Source organism: Palaemon carinicauda, chromosome 3 (assembly GCF_036898095.1).
Source record: "Palaemon carinicauda isolate YSFRI2023 chromosome 3, ASM3689809v2, whole genome shotgun sequence".
NCBI classification, from domain to species: Eukaryota; Metazoa; Arthropoda; class Malacostraca; order Decapoda; family Palaemonidae; genus Palaemon; species Palaemon carinicauda.
The window spans coordinates 153,074,090-153,092,087 of NC_090727.1; the positions used below are offsets into that span (position 1 = coordinate 153,074,090).

A 17,998-nucleotide genomic window follows, 5' to 3' on the forward strand; every position below is an offset into this window, starting at 1 on the left:
ATGCGGTGATTATTCTTATGAGTAAAACAATGTGATATATAATGCTTTTAAGCCTCTCTTGCATTTCATTGAAAACAGCAGTCTTGCAAAAGTTTTCTACAAGCAGTAAAGATTTTGAACTCCTTTGCAATGATCTTTTCTTCTTCCCAGCTGGTTCCCATTTTTATATTGGGTCGCCGTTGCGGATGAGCCGTTTCCATCTTTTTCTATTCTGCGCTTCTGCCTCATCAATCCCCTTCTCCTGTAAGTCTCCTCTCACACAGTCCCTCCATCTCTTTCTTGGTCTCCCTCTTCTTCTTCTTCCCTGAACCTCCATCTCCATAGTATGTCTCCCAACGTGGTCCTCATCTCTCCTCATCAGGTGTCCATACCATCTCAGCCTCCCTTCCTGCACTTTTTTTGATATTTCCACCACCTTTGTCGACCCCCTTATGTAGTCATTTCTTATCCGATCCTCTCTTGTCACCCCAGACATCCACCCAAGCATTCTCATTTCTGCCACATCCATCTTCTTCTCCTCTGTCTTCCTCATGCTTGCTGTTTCCGTTCCATACTGCATTACAGTACTGTTCTTTGCAATGATCTTTTAATGCCAATTATTCTGACCACAACCAGTTTAGTCTGGAGCCCTGTTATGGTTTGTCAGCCTCACATGCTAAGCCTTTGGTCACTTAAAGGGGAAGTAAAAGATTTTATTTACCACTCAAGTAAGTGTTGGGCTAAGCAGTTAAAGGTTCTAGAGATCAAGTCTTGTTTATTCTGCTGGAGTAGATTAGGATTCATCGGTATGTTGTTTCAGCATTTGGGATGAACTCCTTTGCCTTTACCAACAGTTGCAAAGATGTAGGTGACCCTTAACCTGATCTTCTTTTCCCTAGATATTCAGCAGGAGTAGAAAATATATGTCCATGAGATCACGCCAAAATTCGGATGTACTGTAGTAGGAAGAATACCAAAATGCCAGAACCCAAGAAAGCTAAATGTGGTACTTGATAGCTCTACTACACAAGTATTATTAGAAAAACCTCGGTAAGGAAACTCAAATGGTAGCAAACCTCCCAATATTGCAAGATAATGGTGTCTATGAAGACCTGGTACTAAGAAAGATACAGAATGCAATGCTAGCAACTACATAACTGTCATGGTTGCAATAGATGGTAGGAGGTTGTTATTGGACGTTGAAATAAGGACTTGCATAGCGGATATCTTCTAATGTAAGAAGAATATATGAGGATTTGATAAACTGTTGATCCCCTAGAACTTCTGAACATTGATGGTACAGTTCATATTTGGAAACAATGGCAGTCAATTTGAATATATATTAGATAGTCGGATAAGTACTGTTAAGTGATTTGGAAAGGGCTCGTGTTCATCGATCATTATTTCAACTTTATTAAGTTTCCTCACAGGCTTATAAGTTTTCAGCCATGTTTCAGAAATAGTTTTTAATGCTTTTGGTTCTCAAACTCAGGAAATTCATGAAATTGGATTCCTTGAATTTGTCTGATATATAGTAACTTTCTAATTATGAATTGGAGAACTAACTTTGGCCAATCTAGAATGGTGAAGATGCCAGTGGGACTGGCAAGTTAGTCCTATTTAACTAAGGCCTTTTGGAAAATAAAATGGGTTATGTAAAAATAAAGTTTGGTCTTGAATGGAAGCGTGTAAGCATCCTATGAAATGGTAAGAGAATTCCAAAGCTGGTGCTCAAGGACAGTAAAATGGGAATCTTTTGACTCTTGATTCTAAGAGCAAGTATGAGAAGAAATTGCCTTGTGGGTATTACAACACCACCTGGTAATAGAAAGGTCCCTCTTGTATGCTTCAAGAAATCTAGGGGAAATGGCACTTATTGATCAGACATATAGGGGCCTCCTTGCACGGAGGAAAGATGACCCTGAAAATACGTAAAGCCTTATGCCATTGATCAGATGAAATCTCTTTAATAAAGTGTTCTGAATAAGTATTGGTGAAGCTTACCATAATCACCGAAAGGAAGAACCCGCAGCATTTAGACAAATTACCGATTCTGTAGAAATGTATTCAGGTACAAAGTTTCCAGAAGTTAGTTTAGAATTTCCTAAATATCCAGATTATTGATGGAAGTTGTAGGATCTATTTTGTTATAATCAAAGAATACTGTAGTGAGAAATTGGTAAAAAAAAGAAAGATTCCAGAGAAGTAAACAAGCAAGAAGATTTGGGAAGTTACGGGAAAAGAATTAGAAAAATAGTAAAACAGGAACTTTTTATTGAAGGGAACTTGAAGTCAAACTTAGGCATTAGGGCTATGGTACAGCCCGGGGCATGAGGTCTTTGGTACAGCCTGAGGCATGAGGATATTGATTGGCGCAAGGCCTTAATACTCTTCAACGTGAATTGAGGTTGGGTGGAAATCACTTGTGTCCTGTATGGCTAACCCAAAGAACCGATCAAACGGATCCCTTACCACTGGTACTTTGTACTTGAGAAAGTGATATGCAAGTACTGTACTGTACAGTACTGCATGTTCATCTGATTTGCCTTTGTTTGTTTATATGAAATTGAAAATTAAAATGCAGTGATGGTCCTATTGCAATTCACGTGATATGAATATAAGAAATTTATCGTAGGTGAAATAAATTTTCCCTACCCCTCACATTTGATCACGTGTCTAGAATTTCATTCAGAAAGGAAAATGGAAAGGAAAGGACTGCCTTTTGGCAGCAGAAATTGAAGCCAAATAACATATTTTTAGTTTGAAATGTCTGGATTACAAACAGACAATGTATGTGAAACAGAACAGTATATTTAAGGTGAGGGGGATTGAAATGTTTGACTGAAAAACATGCTTTCACCCCTTGAGTTTGTTGCAATGTTAACGCTACTATTTCACATACGCCGTTGGAAACTTGCTCCTTATATCAGTGCGGTTTGGTTCTTCTATACAGAGGTTTAAAGGCTGCTCATGAATGGCAGAGGCAAGGGACACTGACATTGCCCTATCAAGTAGGACAATGCCCGAGAGACTGACCATATATGCATACAATACATGTTTTGATCAGTGCCCAAGCCCCCTCTCCACTCTAGCTAGGACCAAAGAGGGCCAGTCATTGGCTCCTGATGACTCAGCAGATAGATCTATAGGTTCCCCTAAGCCCCTGATCCTTAGCTCACAAGGATGGTGAGGTTGCAGCGGAACTCGAACACCAGTCTTGCGTTCACCAGTCAGGGACGTTACCACATTTATAGATTATTATAAACAAATGGATATGATTAGTGTGTAAACCCCCTCCACCCTAGCTAGGACCAAGGAGGGCCAGTCATTGGCTCCTGATGACTCAGCAGATAGATCTATAGGTTCCCCTAAGCCCCTGATCCTTAGCTCACAAGGATGGTTAGGTTGCATCGACCAAAGAGACTGAGCTTGAGCGGAACTCGAACACCAGTCTTGCGTTCACCAGTCAGGGATGTTACCGCATTTATAGATTAATATAAACAAATGGATATTAGTGTGTAATATATGATGAACTATGCAGACAAAATAAACAAATTGCATCTTGTCAAGCATTACTTTAATCCATTGACTAAGTCTGTAGCTAGTTTTTCCTTTTGTTACGGGAATGCTCCTATTTCCTTTAAAGTATTAGTTCATTTCATTCGTGGTTTGATTTCATATTTTAGTCGCCCTCCTCCTTACCCAGAACATTTATTAAATTGTTTTAAGATTTCCGTCATTACGTTTTGATTTGAAATTGGTCAAGTCTTGTGTTTGTCTAAACCTAAGCTCTTAATTTGTTAATGTTTCTTTGCAAAAATACAGGTTACTGTATCTTACGGTTGGAGATACGGTAGTCGTGACTGTAAGCCGCATGAGTTCTTAAATGTCGTGAATTGTTCTTACCATTAAGCAGACCCTCGCCTTTTATCAATAGATTTTTTTTGTCTCCTCCGTATGGTAAAGGCAGTAACGACCTTCGAATAGATGGTAGTTTGGCATAGCAAGCAGTGCTTTGTGGAAGTCTAGTCTGAGCACAAGAAGTTTATCTGTTTTAAGTCTATGTAGTGTTTATGAAGAATTAGAATATTATTTATTTTTTCAATTATTAGGCTATAAAATGGTAGGACTAATCCGGCCAGGGATATTAAATTATACCTGTGATCTTTTTAATGAAAGACAAAAAACCAAGTTAACCTTCAAATAAAGTACGTCATCGCCTATTTTATACGAAAACAATTTCATGTGTAATTAGTCATCAATACATATACCAAGGCACTTCCCCCAATTTTGGGGGGTAGCCGACATCAACAAATGAAACAAAACAAAAAGGGGACCTCTACTCTCTACGTTCCTCCCAGCCTGACGAGTATAATGTATAATTAGTCATAACAAAAATCTGCAATCAATGTATAATTAGTCTTTAAATAAATCTGCCTAAACCATAAAATTAAAGTACATTACATTGTACATTAGACTATTTAGTACATGTGTTGTTTGCCAAATGTAGTAGCATTTTTTTGTGATCTCCCCATATTGATATAGGTCATACACATCATCATGTAAACCATGAGAGGTAAGTACAAAAGAATTTAGGAATGACCTAAGATATTCTCTGTCCTCGGTCATGTTAGACTGCAGTGGTAAACGTTAATTTTGAGAATTAATGTATTCCGTGTTGATAGTAGAACTTAACCCTTTTACCCCTAGGATTTGGAACTTTCCAGCCCTTAACCCCCAGGGGTTAATTTTTTTTTCAAGCACATGTTGCAGTATATTTTTTTCCAAATTGCTCTAACAGCCTTAATTTTCATCATAGAGAGGTCAGGTTGGTCTCATTCTCTTGGAAAATGCCTGCAGTTTCTCAAAAATTTATCAAAAATATGCAAACAAAATTGTAAATAGCAGTTTTTTGCAAGGACGTACCAGTACGTCCATGGGGGTAAAGGGATGTGTTTTGTGAAACGTACCAGTATGTCCTTTGGGGGTAAAAGGGTTAATACTGTAATGTAGTTTGAGTTAAGGCAGTATGATATTCATAATTTTGATAATTGATAATTTTTATGAAATTGATTGCGCTATTTCTATTTGACTGACACAGTAATCTCGTTGCACTATGTAGTATTTATACGTTAAGTATACTGGAGGTACGGGAACGGAGGGAATAAATTCTACGGATGAATATCGCACTTCTCGGTGGTAATTATTGTTCTCTTATCATTTTACAAATATAGTTAATGCTGAATTTAGTTAATCAGCTGTGATCTTAATTGGAAGTCATTAAATTTCTTTCCCGTAAAATGTTTCGCTACCGAGATGGTTTGATATTCATTACGCAGAGACTAGAAAATCGTGACACATTTGTTTCCCCTGTTTGACGTAATTGTCTTTTAACAGTAAATTCACTTTTTGGTAAAGTTAATTCATGCAATTGGTATCCACTTTAGTAGAATAAATCCTTGAAAATCATCTTTTATTGCATTTAGAATATCAGTACAGTACTGTATATTGATAATGTAAACCTCTTATATGCTATCCGTTATAATTCTTTCAAATAGGGAGGGTCTGCTGTAAACTATATAAATTGTATATATACCATATATATACTGTGTGTGTATATATATATATATATATATATATATATATATATATATATATATATATATATATATATATATATATATATATATTATACATTTATTTGTATGCATACTTCCATGATTAAACTGTATTCTCAATATTAATGTATATGTTAATTTCCTTCAAGGTATACTATTCTGCCCATGATTTGCACGATCCTGAAGACATGTCAGACATGGACGCCGATCTTCTGCACGATCACAATGACATCATTCTCGATGACCTGAATGGCGAACCTCCAAATAATACCAAGAAGGTAAGAAAATTCTAAAGCGTTAGAGTTCCTCCGATCATGTTAGCTTCATCAACTCGGATCACTTTTTATCACTGAATCCGACGTCGTTGATAATTTAACAAATAAGGTTTATTCGTATGAATTTGAAAAGTCTCGCATTGTTTGTTAGGTTCGCGTCTCCAGGGTTTGAGGTTGATCTCTAGGTCGGTGTACACGAGGATAGTTTGCTTGTTTCAGCAAACTATCTCCGTGCAAAGGCAAAGTGTCCTCGTGCAAATGCTTACTATCCTGGGAAATTTACTTGCCGCTAGTTACTGACGTCAGTGAACTACCTGTATCCCCGTGTAAACCGGCCGTTAGATTTTCTGTTTTAGGAAGATGTTACCTCTGTGCTAGAGAGAGGCTTTGGCCTTGAAAAGTTGTTTATATTTGTTATTTTGGTTTCTAGTTTTTGAGTATTTGAAGGTCATTGTACTAGTAGCATCTTGCTTGACACATCCTTATTCTGTATATAATTCTTTTCTTTCTATTAAAAATACGAATATTGAAAATAAGAATAAAGATGTAGACTTCTTTATCTGAATTATGCCAAACTATATTTTCCAAAGTTATACAGACCGTAGGACGATATACACATAAACGTTTGTCTCTTGTTCTGTATTCTAAATGTGAACTGATTAAAAAGCTATTCAGATCTGTAGCTTTGTTTTGTGGGTCACTCGTCGATATGAGACGTAATTGGGAATGTCGTGTGGTGAAGCATCTCATTGGGTGTTCTTTAAAACTCAGTACATCAGTATTTGTAAGGCCAGACAAAATAAGACCACGTACCTAGCAAAGTCGAGGCAAATACTGCAGCGTACATTTTACCGACTGGACGAGCGGTGGAAGGCAAAAGTAAAGGCAACCATGTAATGATGTTTAAAAAAGAGCAACAGAAATGAGGCCCTGATTTCTTCCCAATTGAGTTTCATTGAATAGGAACTTTTAAAAGGATCTTCTGGTAGCAGGGTGAAATACGAAGACTTGCCTCAAGGAGTAAATTTGCTTGAAATGAACATATTGAATTAAGGGATTATAACCAGAATAAGAAAATATAAAGCCATGCAAGTGAAATTTAAATGAAGTGTTACATAAATATGATCTCTGAATTATATTGAATAAAGAAATTTTAATTTCTTAAAAGACAAGAAGTTACAATACAAGGGATGAGGAAGAGTGATGAATTAGGATTAAGGAAATTTATATTATATCAAGATACTGAGAAGATAAAATTATTTTTTTTTCTTCAGATACATACTCAACCAGACCTATATTTTAAAGATGGAATCTCAAGCATTGATTATGTTCTGGTCTCGCGCGAACTGGAACAAGAAACCCCCGAAAGTGCCGAGAACGAGAGTCGCCGGGAGACTTTCGAGGACAACCTTGCCAAGGAAGGACTTCTACTTGAGGTGGATCAAGTGGAAAGTGTGCCTCTAAGGTCGGTTGATTTATTATCGAGGAGGAATATTTTTGTTTGTGACTATGAAGTGTAAAGTAGATGATGATGAATGGAGACGTTGATTTATAAGTTCAAACTAGAGAAATCTAATTGAAGCCTTTTGCGTCAATTGGCGTAGGATGAGATAATGATGAGTCTAAAAGTTTGCTGGTTAGCGACGGAAAAATTTCCTCGCCGAAACTTATTCAGTCAATTTGAACGTTCGTTTCTCTTCCAGATTCGTAAAGGTTCACGCACCCATGGAAGTGTGCACCAGATATGCCGAAATCCTGAAGTTACGTATGCCAATGAGAGAGGTAAGTCGGTCTCTCCTTTCCGTGAAATTTCCAAACTTGCAGAATTAGTTGTAGCTTTTTGAGTTATAAGATTTGAATGTTTCATTTACTTTTTTTCTATTCTTGAGCATTATTCATTTAATGTCATTTTACTGGATTCGTGAATGTACAATATTTGTTACGTCAATGTAGTTATTCATTCGGCAATATTTTATTCATTGCCAATGCCTCAGGTACTTAAGTTGATGCTGAATATCTGTGATCGTGATATGCTATTCATAGTTGCAATGACTTGTCATATTATCTCTGTTATCTATCAAAGTTTGTGCTCTTTCAGAAGCAGATATATGTTAGAGTAATGTCAAATATTTGTTACTGAAAATTAAACTGATAAATGATGTGACAGTTTTTAGTGGACACCATGTGAGTGTGACCACGTTTCTACCTATTCTACTTGAATACGAAAATTTAAAGCATGAATAGTTCGCTACGCTTGGATTTTATTATCGTCTGTTGATTTATATTAATCCTGAGAAAGGTTTATGATCTTATTTATTTGATGAATTTAGTTTTCCATTGTATCTCTGGCGGTAAACCGTTCGCAATGTCCGAGGATGTTAACTTTGTACGTCCTCTTCCATTTCCCTCTATATATCCGCCCTCTACATTTCAATTCTATTTTAGCCGCCTCTTACTTTCTATTTCGACTCTTTTTTAGCTTCTTTATTTTTCAGTTGACTTAGTTTTATTCTTTTGATTTTTCTACATGTTCATACTTTCCCTCACTTTCAGCCGAACTAATATCATTCTTGGTAGTTTTGAAGGTCTTCAATCTGATACTTTTCATGCCTTTTCTTTTTGTTAATATATATATATCTGAATTCAGAATTTTGTATATATATATATATATATATATATATATATATATATATATATGTATGTATGTAAATATCACCCACGAATGGCATTTAATACCGAATTCTATCTTGGGAATATATATCCACTTGGAATTCATTTTATGGTAACAGCTTCTGGCTGGGTGGGGATTCGAACCACCACCTGTTCGAATCCCCACCCGGCCAGAAGCTGTTACCATAAAATGAATTCCAAGTGGATATATATTCCCAAGATAGAATTCGGTATTAAATGCCATTCGTGGGTGATATTTACATTAATTAAAATCACGTGTGCTTGTGATATATATATATATATATATATATATATATATATATATATATATATATATATATATATATATATATATACAGTATATATATATATATATATATATATATATATATATATATATATATATATATATATATATATATATATATATATATATATAACATTTATTCATTTATTTATTTACTTATGTTTAAACCACATGATACCATATACTTTGTATTTCATAATCGAATTATTATTTACTCAAACGATGCCTTCATTATTACTTAGAATCTGCCCTATACTATTAAGATCAATACCCAATCATGAGTTTTTTCCGTACTTTTTTTTTTTCTTTTTTGTCCGTTTTTTGTTTTTATTTTGGCTTATTTTTATTATACCATTGCAGCTGTAGAAGTTTCATTGAAAATTACAATGCTGTAACTTACAGTGATGATTAATTTATACTCTTCCTTCATCAATTTTTATTTCTATCCATCTCAACTATAAGAACACTGCAGGAGACGGAAACTCTTTCAGGGCTGTTTTACTCCTCGAACGAAATATTCATCAAATCTTATTCATAACATTATTTTGTGTTTTAGCCACTTTGCCATTTTAATCCATTTTGATGTACCGAAGTTATGTATAAATAGTATTTTTGTACTGAACATGTGTAAAGTTATAATCGTCGTAAATTTTGGACGGGTTAAAGATTTGAGATGTGTGTGATTGGAAGTAGACTGAAGTATCATTTATTTCTGAATTATATGTTTGACTATAGTTATGACTGGTTTGTATGTTTGCCTTCGTAGGTCTCGGTATAAAGCTGGAAATATCTGATGATGCGATAATATAGTATGTCGTACCCGTGTGAGAAAAATGTGCCCAGTGTCTTAATGTTAACAATATTTTTATTCTGGATAATGTATTTAAATGATAAGAAACACTATAGTTTCGTAGTTATGAGGATAAAATTCTCTTTTGTGTTATGTCGTCGTTATGTTTGTGGAGGTGCGAGGTGTCTCCTCGGCTTTCTGTGATGCATGCTCAAGTTCTGAACGCTAATTGTATACTGTCATTTGAAAGTTTTAAAAGACCTTTGTACTTTATTTTAGCATGGGATGCAAGATTGTAGAAAAGTGTCTGAATTGTCATTGCCAAAAAATACAAAGTACTATCATTGCATTTTTGTTGAATCTTGTGTGAATGAAGCAGTGTTGAATCAATTAAAAAAGAGAGAGTCGTCAACTACTATTTTGTTATGTGACGTCGAATCTTACTTCTAGATGGTTGTAGAGATCGCTTGAAGGATTGAATCTTGGTAGATGAAAATTTGCCCAAGGGAAATTCAGATAAGCTTAACAACTAAGATAGAAGACACTGAATGGATTAAAAGTAGCTGTTTGGAAGCTGAAGTGACAATGGAAGGAGCCTGTACACTACTTGCGGTGGGCCCTCTCCACACAGAGACTGTGCTTTAATGATTCCTAAGCGTACCGTGAAATGCCGAATCCCTTGGAATACATATAACAAAATGACTGAATGTCCTAGAGAGTGTAGTGTTCCCCTGCTGTAAAGGATCAGAAAAGCAGCCCTTAAAATAGAGTAAAAACAACTTAGTTAAACTAGAGATTCTTTTTAGGAAACTGACTGATTCCTAAAAACAATGCTGAATATTTAATGAATGTCCTTTGATATATTAATGTTCTGTTAAGGGTTGATTTAAACAGACACAATTTGCAAATGCCTTTTTCTTATTATTTTTTTAGTTTGAAATTAATTTATATCAATGAATAATCAGAGTCTGTCCCAGTATCTCGTTGGCAATATCTTACGGTACAAAACTTTGGTAGAACGTTATATGCCACCTACTTTCTTTAAACAGATCCTTAAAAGGGGTTTAAATAGTCCACTTGTAATGTTAGTTATCATACCAGTAGCACTACATTACTGAAAAGTCTTTGCAAATTCCATATATCAAATTAAAGCTAAGAATTATTGTTATAGATTATAAGTAACCTTTTTTAAGGATCTTTCTTATTCTTAATGATCCAACCCTGATTTTTTCTAGGATGCATTAATTGTAGAATGATTTACGTCAGATTGGAATTCGTGAAAATTATATTGTAGGATAAGAATAAGGTATTGTATGGTTATTTGGAGTTTAAATAATTAGCGATATTATGTACGCAAGTTTAAAATGGCAACAGCTTGAAGACTATTTGAATAAACATGAAAATTACAACCAAGATACGTTCTTTTATTAAAGAGTATAATTAGCGATATTATGTACACAAGTTTAGAGTGGCATCAGCTTAAAAGACTAATTGAATAAACATGAAAAATACAACCAATATACGTTATTTTATCACAGAGTATTGTTATCGGTATTACGTACACAAGTTTAAAATAGCAACAGCTTAAAAGACTATTTAAATAAACATGAAAAATACAGCCAATAGACGTTCTCCTATTACAGCGTACAATTTTAGAGTGGACACGAATACACCGACTCTTGGAAGCTTTGAAAAACATTATTACCGCACAGAATAGTACTGTATCTGTTAATAGTGTTTCAGTGTTTCAGTCATAACAACGAGACATTCATACAATACTAACGTACGTAGGGATGTAGCTCTTCTACCTCATTTCTGTACTGTGTAATAGGTTGTAAGCAATTGACCCACTCGCTTGAAAGAAGACTGACTTTAGCCTTTTAACGTATTCCAACCTCAAGTGTGACGGGCCCCTTAAGAAGAGCTTTCTGGGGAGAGTTGGCGAACTGTTTCAAGAGTTGGTAAGAGAAATGGTAATGTGTAACCCAATGGCACCAGTTTCCCATTTAACATCTTAACATTATTGATATTCACTGGGGTTTGTTTTGTTTAATAACCTGATTTTGATTTTTGAGTTCGCTCTACTTCTTATCGCTCTAGTACCTAACGAGGGAAGCCTCGGCCGACGTTCTCTCGTTAACATTTATCTTGAGGTGTTTATAGATATTTTTCTTGTGGATTAACGAAGGAAACCAAGGCCGACGTTTTCTCATTATCGTTTATCTAGAGACGTATAGATACTTCTTTGTTGATTAATGAAGGAAACCAAGGCCGCTGTTTTCTTGTTAACGTTTACGTTTATCTAAAGGTATTTATAGATACTTTTTTGTGGATTATCAAAGGAAACCAAGGCCTCTGTTTTCTCGTTAACGTTTATCTAGAGGCGTATAGATATTTTTTTGTGTATTAACGAAGGAAACCAAGGCCGACGTTCTCTCGTTAGCATTTATCTAGAGACGTTTAGATACTTTTTTGTGGATTAACGAAGGAAACCAAGGCCGCTGTTTTTTTGCTAACGTTTATCTAGAGGCGTATAGATACTTTTTTGTGAATTAACGAAGAAAGCCACGGCCGACATTCTCTCGTTAACGCTTATCTAGAGGTGTTTATAGATATTTTTTTGTGGATTTACAGAGGAAACCACGGCCGACATTCTTTCATTAACGTTTATCTAGAGGAGTATAGATACTTCTTTTTGGATTAACGAAGGAAGCCACGGCCGACGTTCTCTCGTTAACGTTTATCTAGAGGTGTTTATAGATACGTTTTTGTGGTTTTTAGGTTTCCATTGAGGATGTGATGCTCTCTGAATAGGTAGCTTTTTACAGCTAAAAGATGAACTTATATAATTTCTTTTAATTTCATTCGGAACTGGAGTTGACTGTTGCTTTTCCCAGAGCTGCTTTTTGCTGTGTTAGTTGTTGTGTTGTAGAGCATGTTGATGATGATGAGCGAAGTGTTATGTAATTCTAGTGTAATCTTAGAAAAGTTCCGTGTTTCTTGATGATTAATATTGTCTTTCGTGTGTGATTTATTTTTTATTTAAGGTTGCTGCAGTCGGGAAATATATATTTATTAGGCTTATTTTATTTTTGATTTAAGGTCGCTGCAACCAGAGAATACTATATTTATCTAGCATTTTTAAACAGTTGAAAAACCTAATAGTATTATTTTTATTCATAGATATTTTATGCTAAGACAGAAAGGTACAACCTTTGCTATGTGTAAGAGAGAAGGGTGAAATTTAACATCGTAGGTCGTCAGAGAGATAGAATTTATATAATTTTCTATGAATAGACTAATGGAAATTCTTGCAACATATAATAGTCCCAACGTTGCAATCCTCATTGTGCAGTCCTAATCAGAGGAAAAAGAAGTTATTAGTAAAGAATATTTTTTATCAGGATGGGTTACAGTTTTAAGGAGAGCATATTGTTAATGGTTGTATGTACGTCTTAATTTATACAGTACTAAACTTATTTTTTCTTTTTTCGAATCAAATTCTATTGGTACGAAGGCTGGTTAGATATGTCGTATTATTAGTATGAAGAGCTCTGATAAAATGCCCTTCCTGCAGTAAGTGGGAAAATGAAAAAGAAAAATAAAAACTGATAAAGATTTAAAAGACGATAGGTTAGTGGTACTTAATGCATGAATTTTGTTGATTATTTCCATATCTGCAAATTAAGTTTTTGCTTACATCCCTAACTGACACCTGCAAATATTTTTTTTATGGTTTTTTAGTTTGTTATATTGATAATGATAATCCACTAAATATTTGCTTACTAGCAGCAGTAGGGGACTCAGCAGTATGAAGCTTCATCTGTGGTGGAAATGTGGGAGGTTGGGCTGTGGCACCCTAGCAGTACCAGCTGAACTCGGCTGAGTCCCTGGTTAGGCTGGAGGAACGTAGAGGTCCCCTTTTTTGTTTTGTTTCTTGTTGTTGTCGGCTACCCCCCAAAATTGGGGGAAGTGCCTTGGTATATGGATGGATGGACTTCCCTATACGACGACATTCTTTCTGGTGAATTATAAGAGTACAGTTACCAGTCCGTGGTTCCTCATTACAAGTGTTAGTAATTCTTGGATCTCATCATTGGTACATTTTCATGAAGAGAATTTTCTGCAATTTCATACAGGTTTCTCTAAATATGCTAGAAATCTAATTGGAGATTGGTGTGTAAATAATAGTCTTGGGTATAGGGTATAACTGAATTTGTAATGGGTTGCTATGTTGGATAAATAGTTTAGTATGTATTTGAAAAATATCCTTGAAAACTCATTTGCAACTGAATTTTGAATATGAAAATTAGGTTACCATCCTTACTTCAAAGTTTATAAAGAGTGTAGGATGTTCTCGCAATACGTAGTATAATGATACAGTACTCATTAGGGTTGCAAGTACTGCACCATGGGTAAAAATCAAATTCTTGCTGTGGTATTTCAGATCTGTCTCACTTCAGTCAAGGTATTCCAAAAACCCAGGTGCTGCATCCACGGGCTAGTGGACAACTTCCCTCGTATTGTTTCATTTTCTTATGAGAAGTTCTTACATGGATTTATTTCCCTAATCTTCAAGAAGAAGTCCTTATGTACAGGACTTCAAGGGACTATCTTTTTCTTTGTGGTTTAGATGACTACATGTCCAGGACTGGATACCGTCAGGTTTGGTCAACTGAAGCATAGCATCTGTATTTCAGCTACTGTATTTGGTTACATTGATAGTGGGTATTTGGTCTCATTTAGGGCGATTGTAACCCATGGGGTCTTCTTGTGTATACAATGAGAGACTAGGCTTACCTGTGTCCCTGTTTCCAAGTAAATTAATGTCATACTTCATCACATTATTTAGGATTGGGTGGTGAGCAACTTGTTTGCAACACACCCATTGTTTAGGAGAAATACAAGTGGGTGCTTTACCACACCCTAGAGTAGTTGATAATCTCTCACCAAAAAGGTTTTCTAGCCTTGGCCATGGCAAACCGAGCAGGCTTGCCTTTGAGCATCTATCTCCTTTCCCTAGCTTGGACACAGCTCTGTGTGTAAGTCCACGTATGGGTCTTGTATGTAGGTACCCTATGACAACTACCAATAGACATGGGAAAATGTGTTTTAATATTGTTTTCCTTCTGCCTGGTGAGTTTTCCTGTACAGGATGATCTAAGGCTCAAGCAATGCTCGCACATAGAAGAGCATTCTTTGCCTATTGCTAGGAATATTATTATTATTACTATCCAAGCTACAACCCTAATTGGAAAAGCAAGATGCTATAAGCCCAGGGGCTCCAATAGGGAAAAATAGCCCAGTGAGGAAAGGAAAAAAGGAAATGAATAACTGAAGAGAACAAATTAACAATAAATCATTCTAAAAAAAGTAACAACGTCATAACAGATATATCATATATAAACTACTAACAACGTCAAAAACAAATATGTCATATATAAACTATAAAAAGACCCATGTCCGCCTGGTCAACAAAAAAGCATTTGCTCCCACTTTGAACTTTTGAAGTTCTACTGATTCAACAACCCGATTAGGAAAATCATTCCACAACTTGGTAACAGCTGGAATAAAACTTCTAGAGTACTGCGTAGTATTGAGTCTTATGATGGAAAAGGCTTGGCTATTAGAATTAACTGCCTGCCTAGTATTAGTATTAGCTTAGTGCTACACAATCTTCTATTCATTTTATCTCAAATATCAACCATGAATTCTTTGTGTTTATTGTCCCTATAGTGATGTTTGCTCAAAAGTGTAACCTCCTTTACCATCTTGTCTGAGGTACAAAGATGGTATTAGTGTGGGGAAGAAGTTTCAGCGACTAACAGTGCTGCTCCTTTCTCCCTTCCTCAAAGTATGAGTACATGCTGCATTGCCAAGCATGCACAGAAGATACTTGTTAGAGCATCCTCACTTTTAGCCTAAATTGTCAACGAAGCAATTCCTCTGTCCTTTTATTAAATGGGGAAAAGGTGTCCGTAGATAGTTCTCCCGATTCCTTGGGAAGAGAAGTCTTTGACATGATCTCCCTTCCCTAAAGGGAGAGTTACTCAACGTTACTTCCTTGTTTGAATTTTCCTCACTGAAAACGAATACTGGCCTTAGTCCTAAAATCTTAAACATACCTTGAGGTGACATTTCCACGAGGGAATGAACCTATGCAAATTGGATATGAGGGACTACTTACCCCCGAGTAAGTCTTCCATTTTAAAGGAGGGGTCTTTTTATACATATAAATTTCCATGCTATACAAACCATCTATGTTATCAATTTTCATTGAATGTTCCAGTTCCTCTGATAAGATAAAGTAGGCTTACATTTAAAGGTTAAGTTTATATAAATGAAATATACAAAATTTCCAAGATTTGTTCTCGGCAGCTTATTTTTCGACCTTTTGATCGACCTTGACCTTGTCCTTAACATGTATTAATTGGTGTGAATTTTCATACACTTAAATAGAACCAAGTTTGAAGTCTGTGACAACAATGTCCAAACTTATGGCTGATTACGTGAATTGGACGTTTTGCTTGACCTTTGACCTTGACCTTCCAAAATTTAATCACTAACAGCTTTTTACATAACAGTTAATCCGTGCAAGTTTCACTACTCTATGATTAAATTTTGACCAGGAAGCTGTTCACAAATACTCACACACAAACAAACCCACAAACAGGGGCGAAAACATAACCTCCTTCCAACTCTGATGGTGGAATTAATGCGTAATGTGCCTTAGGGACCATCCAGGCGACAGAGCAAGTGTTTGTGAACAAAACTGTTACCATATCAAAATGGTTCAAAGTGGACTTCAAATGATAGAGAATATGGAACCTGATATGGAAACAAAAAGTTTACTTGTTCGCAGACATAAAATACCAAACAGTATGTCTGAAAATCCTCGTTTCTGACGTCATCAGCGAACAACGCCGAACATTCCCTTTTTTGTGGTTATCTGGTAACAGTTTTGTTTGAAGAACATTTGCTCTGTCGTCTGGAAGGTCCTTTTGTTATTGTCATTGGTGTTGATCTCTGCTATCACTCGTGTGATTGCATTGCCATCGTCGTATCTCTTAACTATCAAGAAATTATTCAAACGACGATCTTGTTACAGTTACATAAATAGCATACTCAATGCAGTTTTCACCAGAAAGACTTTAAAACAGGCAGGATTATTTCACACACTTTATTTGAGACTTCCTTTGATAAAATTAAGCCACTGGCTTGTGTTTTGTGCTAAATGTTGGGTTACACATTTGCATGAAATTTTTGAAGTTTTGAAAATACGCCCCTCAGTTATAAAGTTAATTGAGAGGTCATTTTTATTTTGTAATTGGATTATGTTGAACAGAAATTTTGATATATTGTTTTTATGATGTTCACTTTAGATAAATTGTATTTGGGTCCAATGTAGTGTGTCATATTGAAGTACTGCATTACTGTTACAGAGACAACAGAAATACCCTACGCTGTATCACTTAGCAAAAATTCAGGTAACTGGTCGAGTCACGGTGGAAACTTAATGAACGGAAGAGATAAATGTAGTTTATCTTAACTGGTCATGCAAATTGGTATTAGGTAGTTTGTTTTTTGTTTTGGATTACTGGTTTTTGAGTGAAGTTAAGCACCCTGAAGTGTTGTACCTTTAAAAACATCCCCATCTCCTGCTTGTTTGTCCACAAACCATGAAAGCCTTTCTGTCCATATTTTAGTATTAGGATTTTCAGGTGGATATTTCTCTCGCTCACTATGTATTCTTCATCGTAGTCTGCTTAAAGTTTTGATGAATTAGATCTTTGGATTTCATTTGACTGAGCTAATATATTAGATCATTGTGTTCAATTTTAGCAACGTGTAATCATCGGTATCGGACACTATACATTAATACAGTGTTGTTGTTTTTATTTAGATATTTTTGATACCCTTTCCCTTTCTGTAGGAAGCTCTAAGAATTAATTTAAAATTGTTTTTATTCTTTAGTGATCCATCTAATTCTATTTAGATTTTTGATGGTTCTAATTTCAATGCTGGATTTTCAAAATATACTATCATGCAGATCAGGGTCTTGTGTTTTAAAAGATGTAATAGGTACAAAAGTTGTAATGAAGTATAAGAACATTTTTCCCACGACAGGACTGTCTTATCTCTTAATTGATTTTTGTTCCAACACAGGAACTTACCTCGAACTACTTTCATAGGAGTTACCTGGAACCTTTTCTCGATCGACCAGAGTTTTGTGTAGTTTACCCTACTCCCGTTTTTTGTAATGGTAGGCCTAGGCGGAAGGATACGTGCCCTGAGGGCAATGCCGAGGCAGGCCACATGTGAGCTTGGGTCGTGACCTTCAGTAAGTTCTCTGGTCGCG

General features: G+C 35.6%; 1 protein-coding gene across 7 annotated transcripts in view; it reads left to right on the top strand.

The window, feature by feature from the left end:
* subdued (anoctamin 1) overlaps positions 1 to 17,998 on the top strand; it is a 54,988-nt gene that overhangs the window by 10,782 nt on the left and 26,208 nt on the right. For 4 of the 7 annotated variants that reach the window (XM_068370963.1, XM_068370964.1, XM_068370957.1 and 1 more), the window contains 5 exons: positions 5,747 to 5,875; positions 7,147 to 7,337; positions 7,576 to 7,654; positions 11,541 to 11,600; positions 17,082 to 17,126. In XM_068370963.1, coding sequence (XP_068227064.1) covers positions 5,786 to 5,875; positions 7,147 to 7,337; positions 7,576 to 7,654; positions 11,541 to 11,600; positions 17,082 to 17,126 — 465 coding nt within the window. In that variant the 5' untranslated portion in view covers positions 5,747 to 5,785. The remainder of the gene's footprint in view (positions 1 to 5,746; positions 5,876 to 7,146; positions 7,338 to 7,575; positions 7,655 to 11,540; positions 11,601 to 17,081; positions 17,127 to 17,998) is intronic. The other 3 variants (XM_068370960.1, XM_068370961.1, XM_068370962.1) reach the window with 3 other exon arrangements.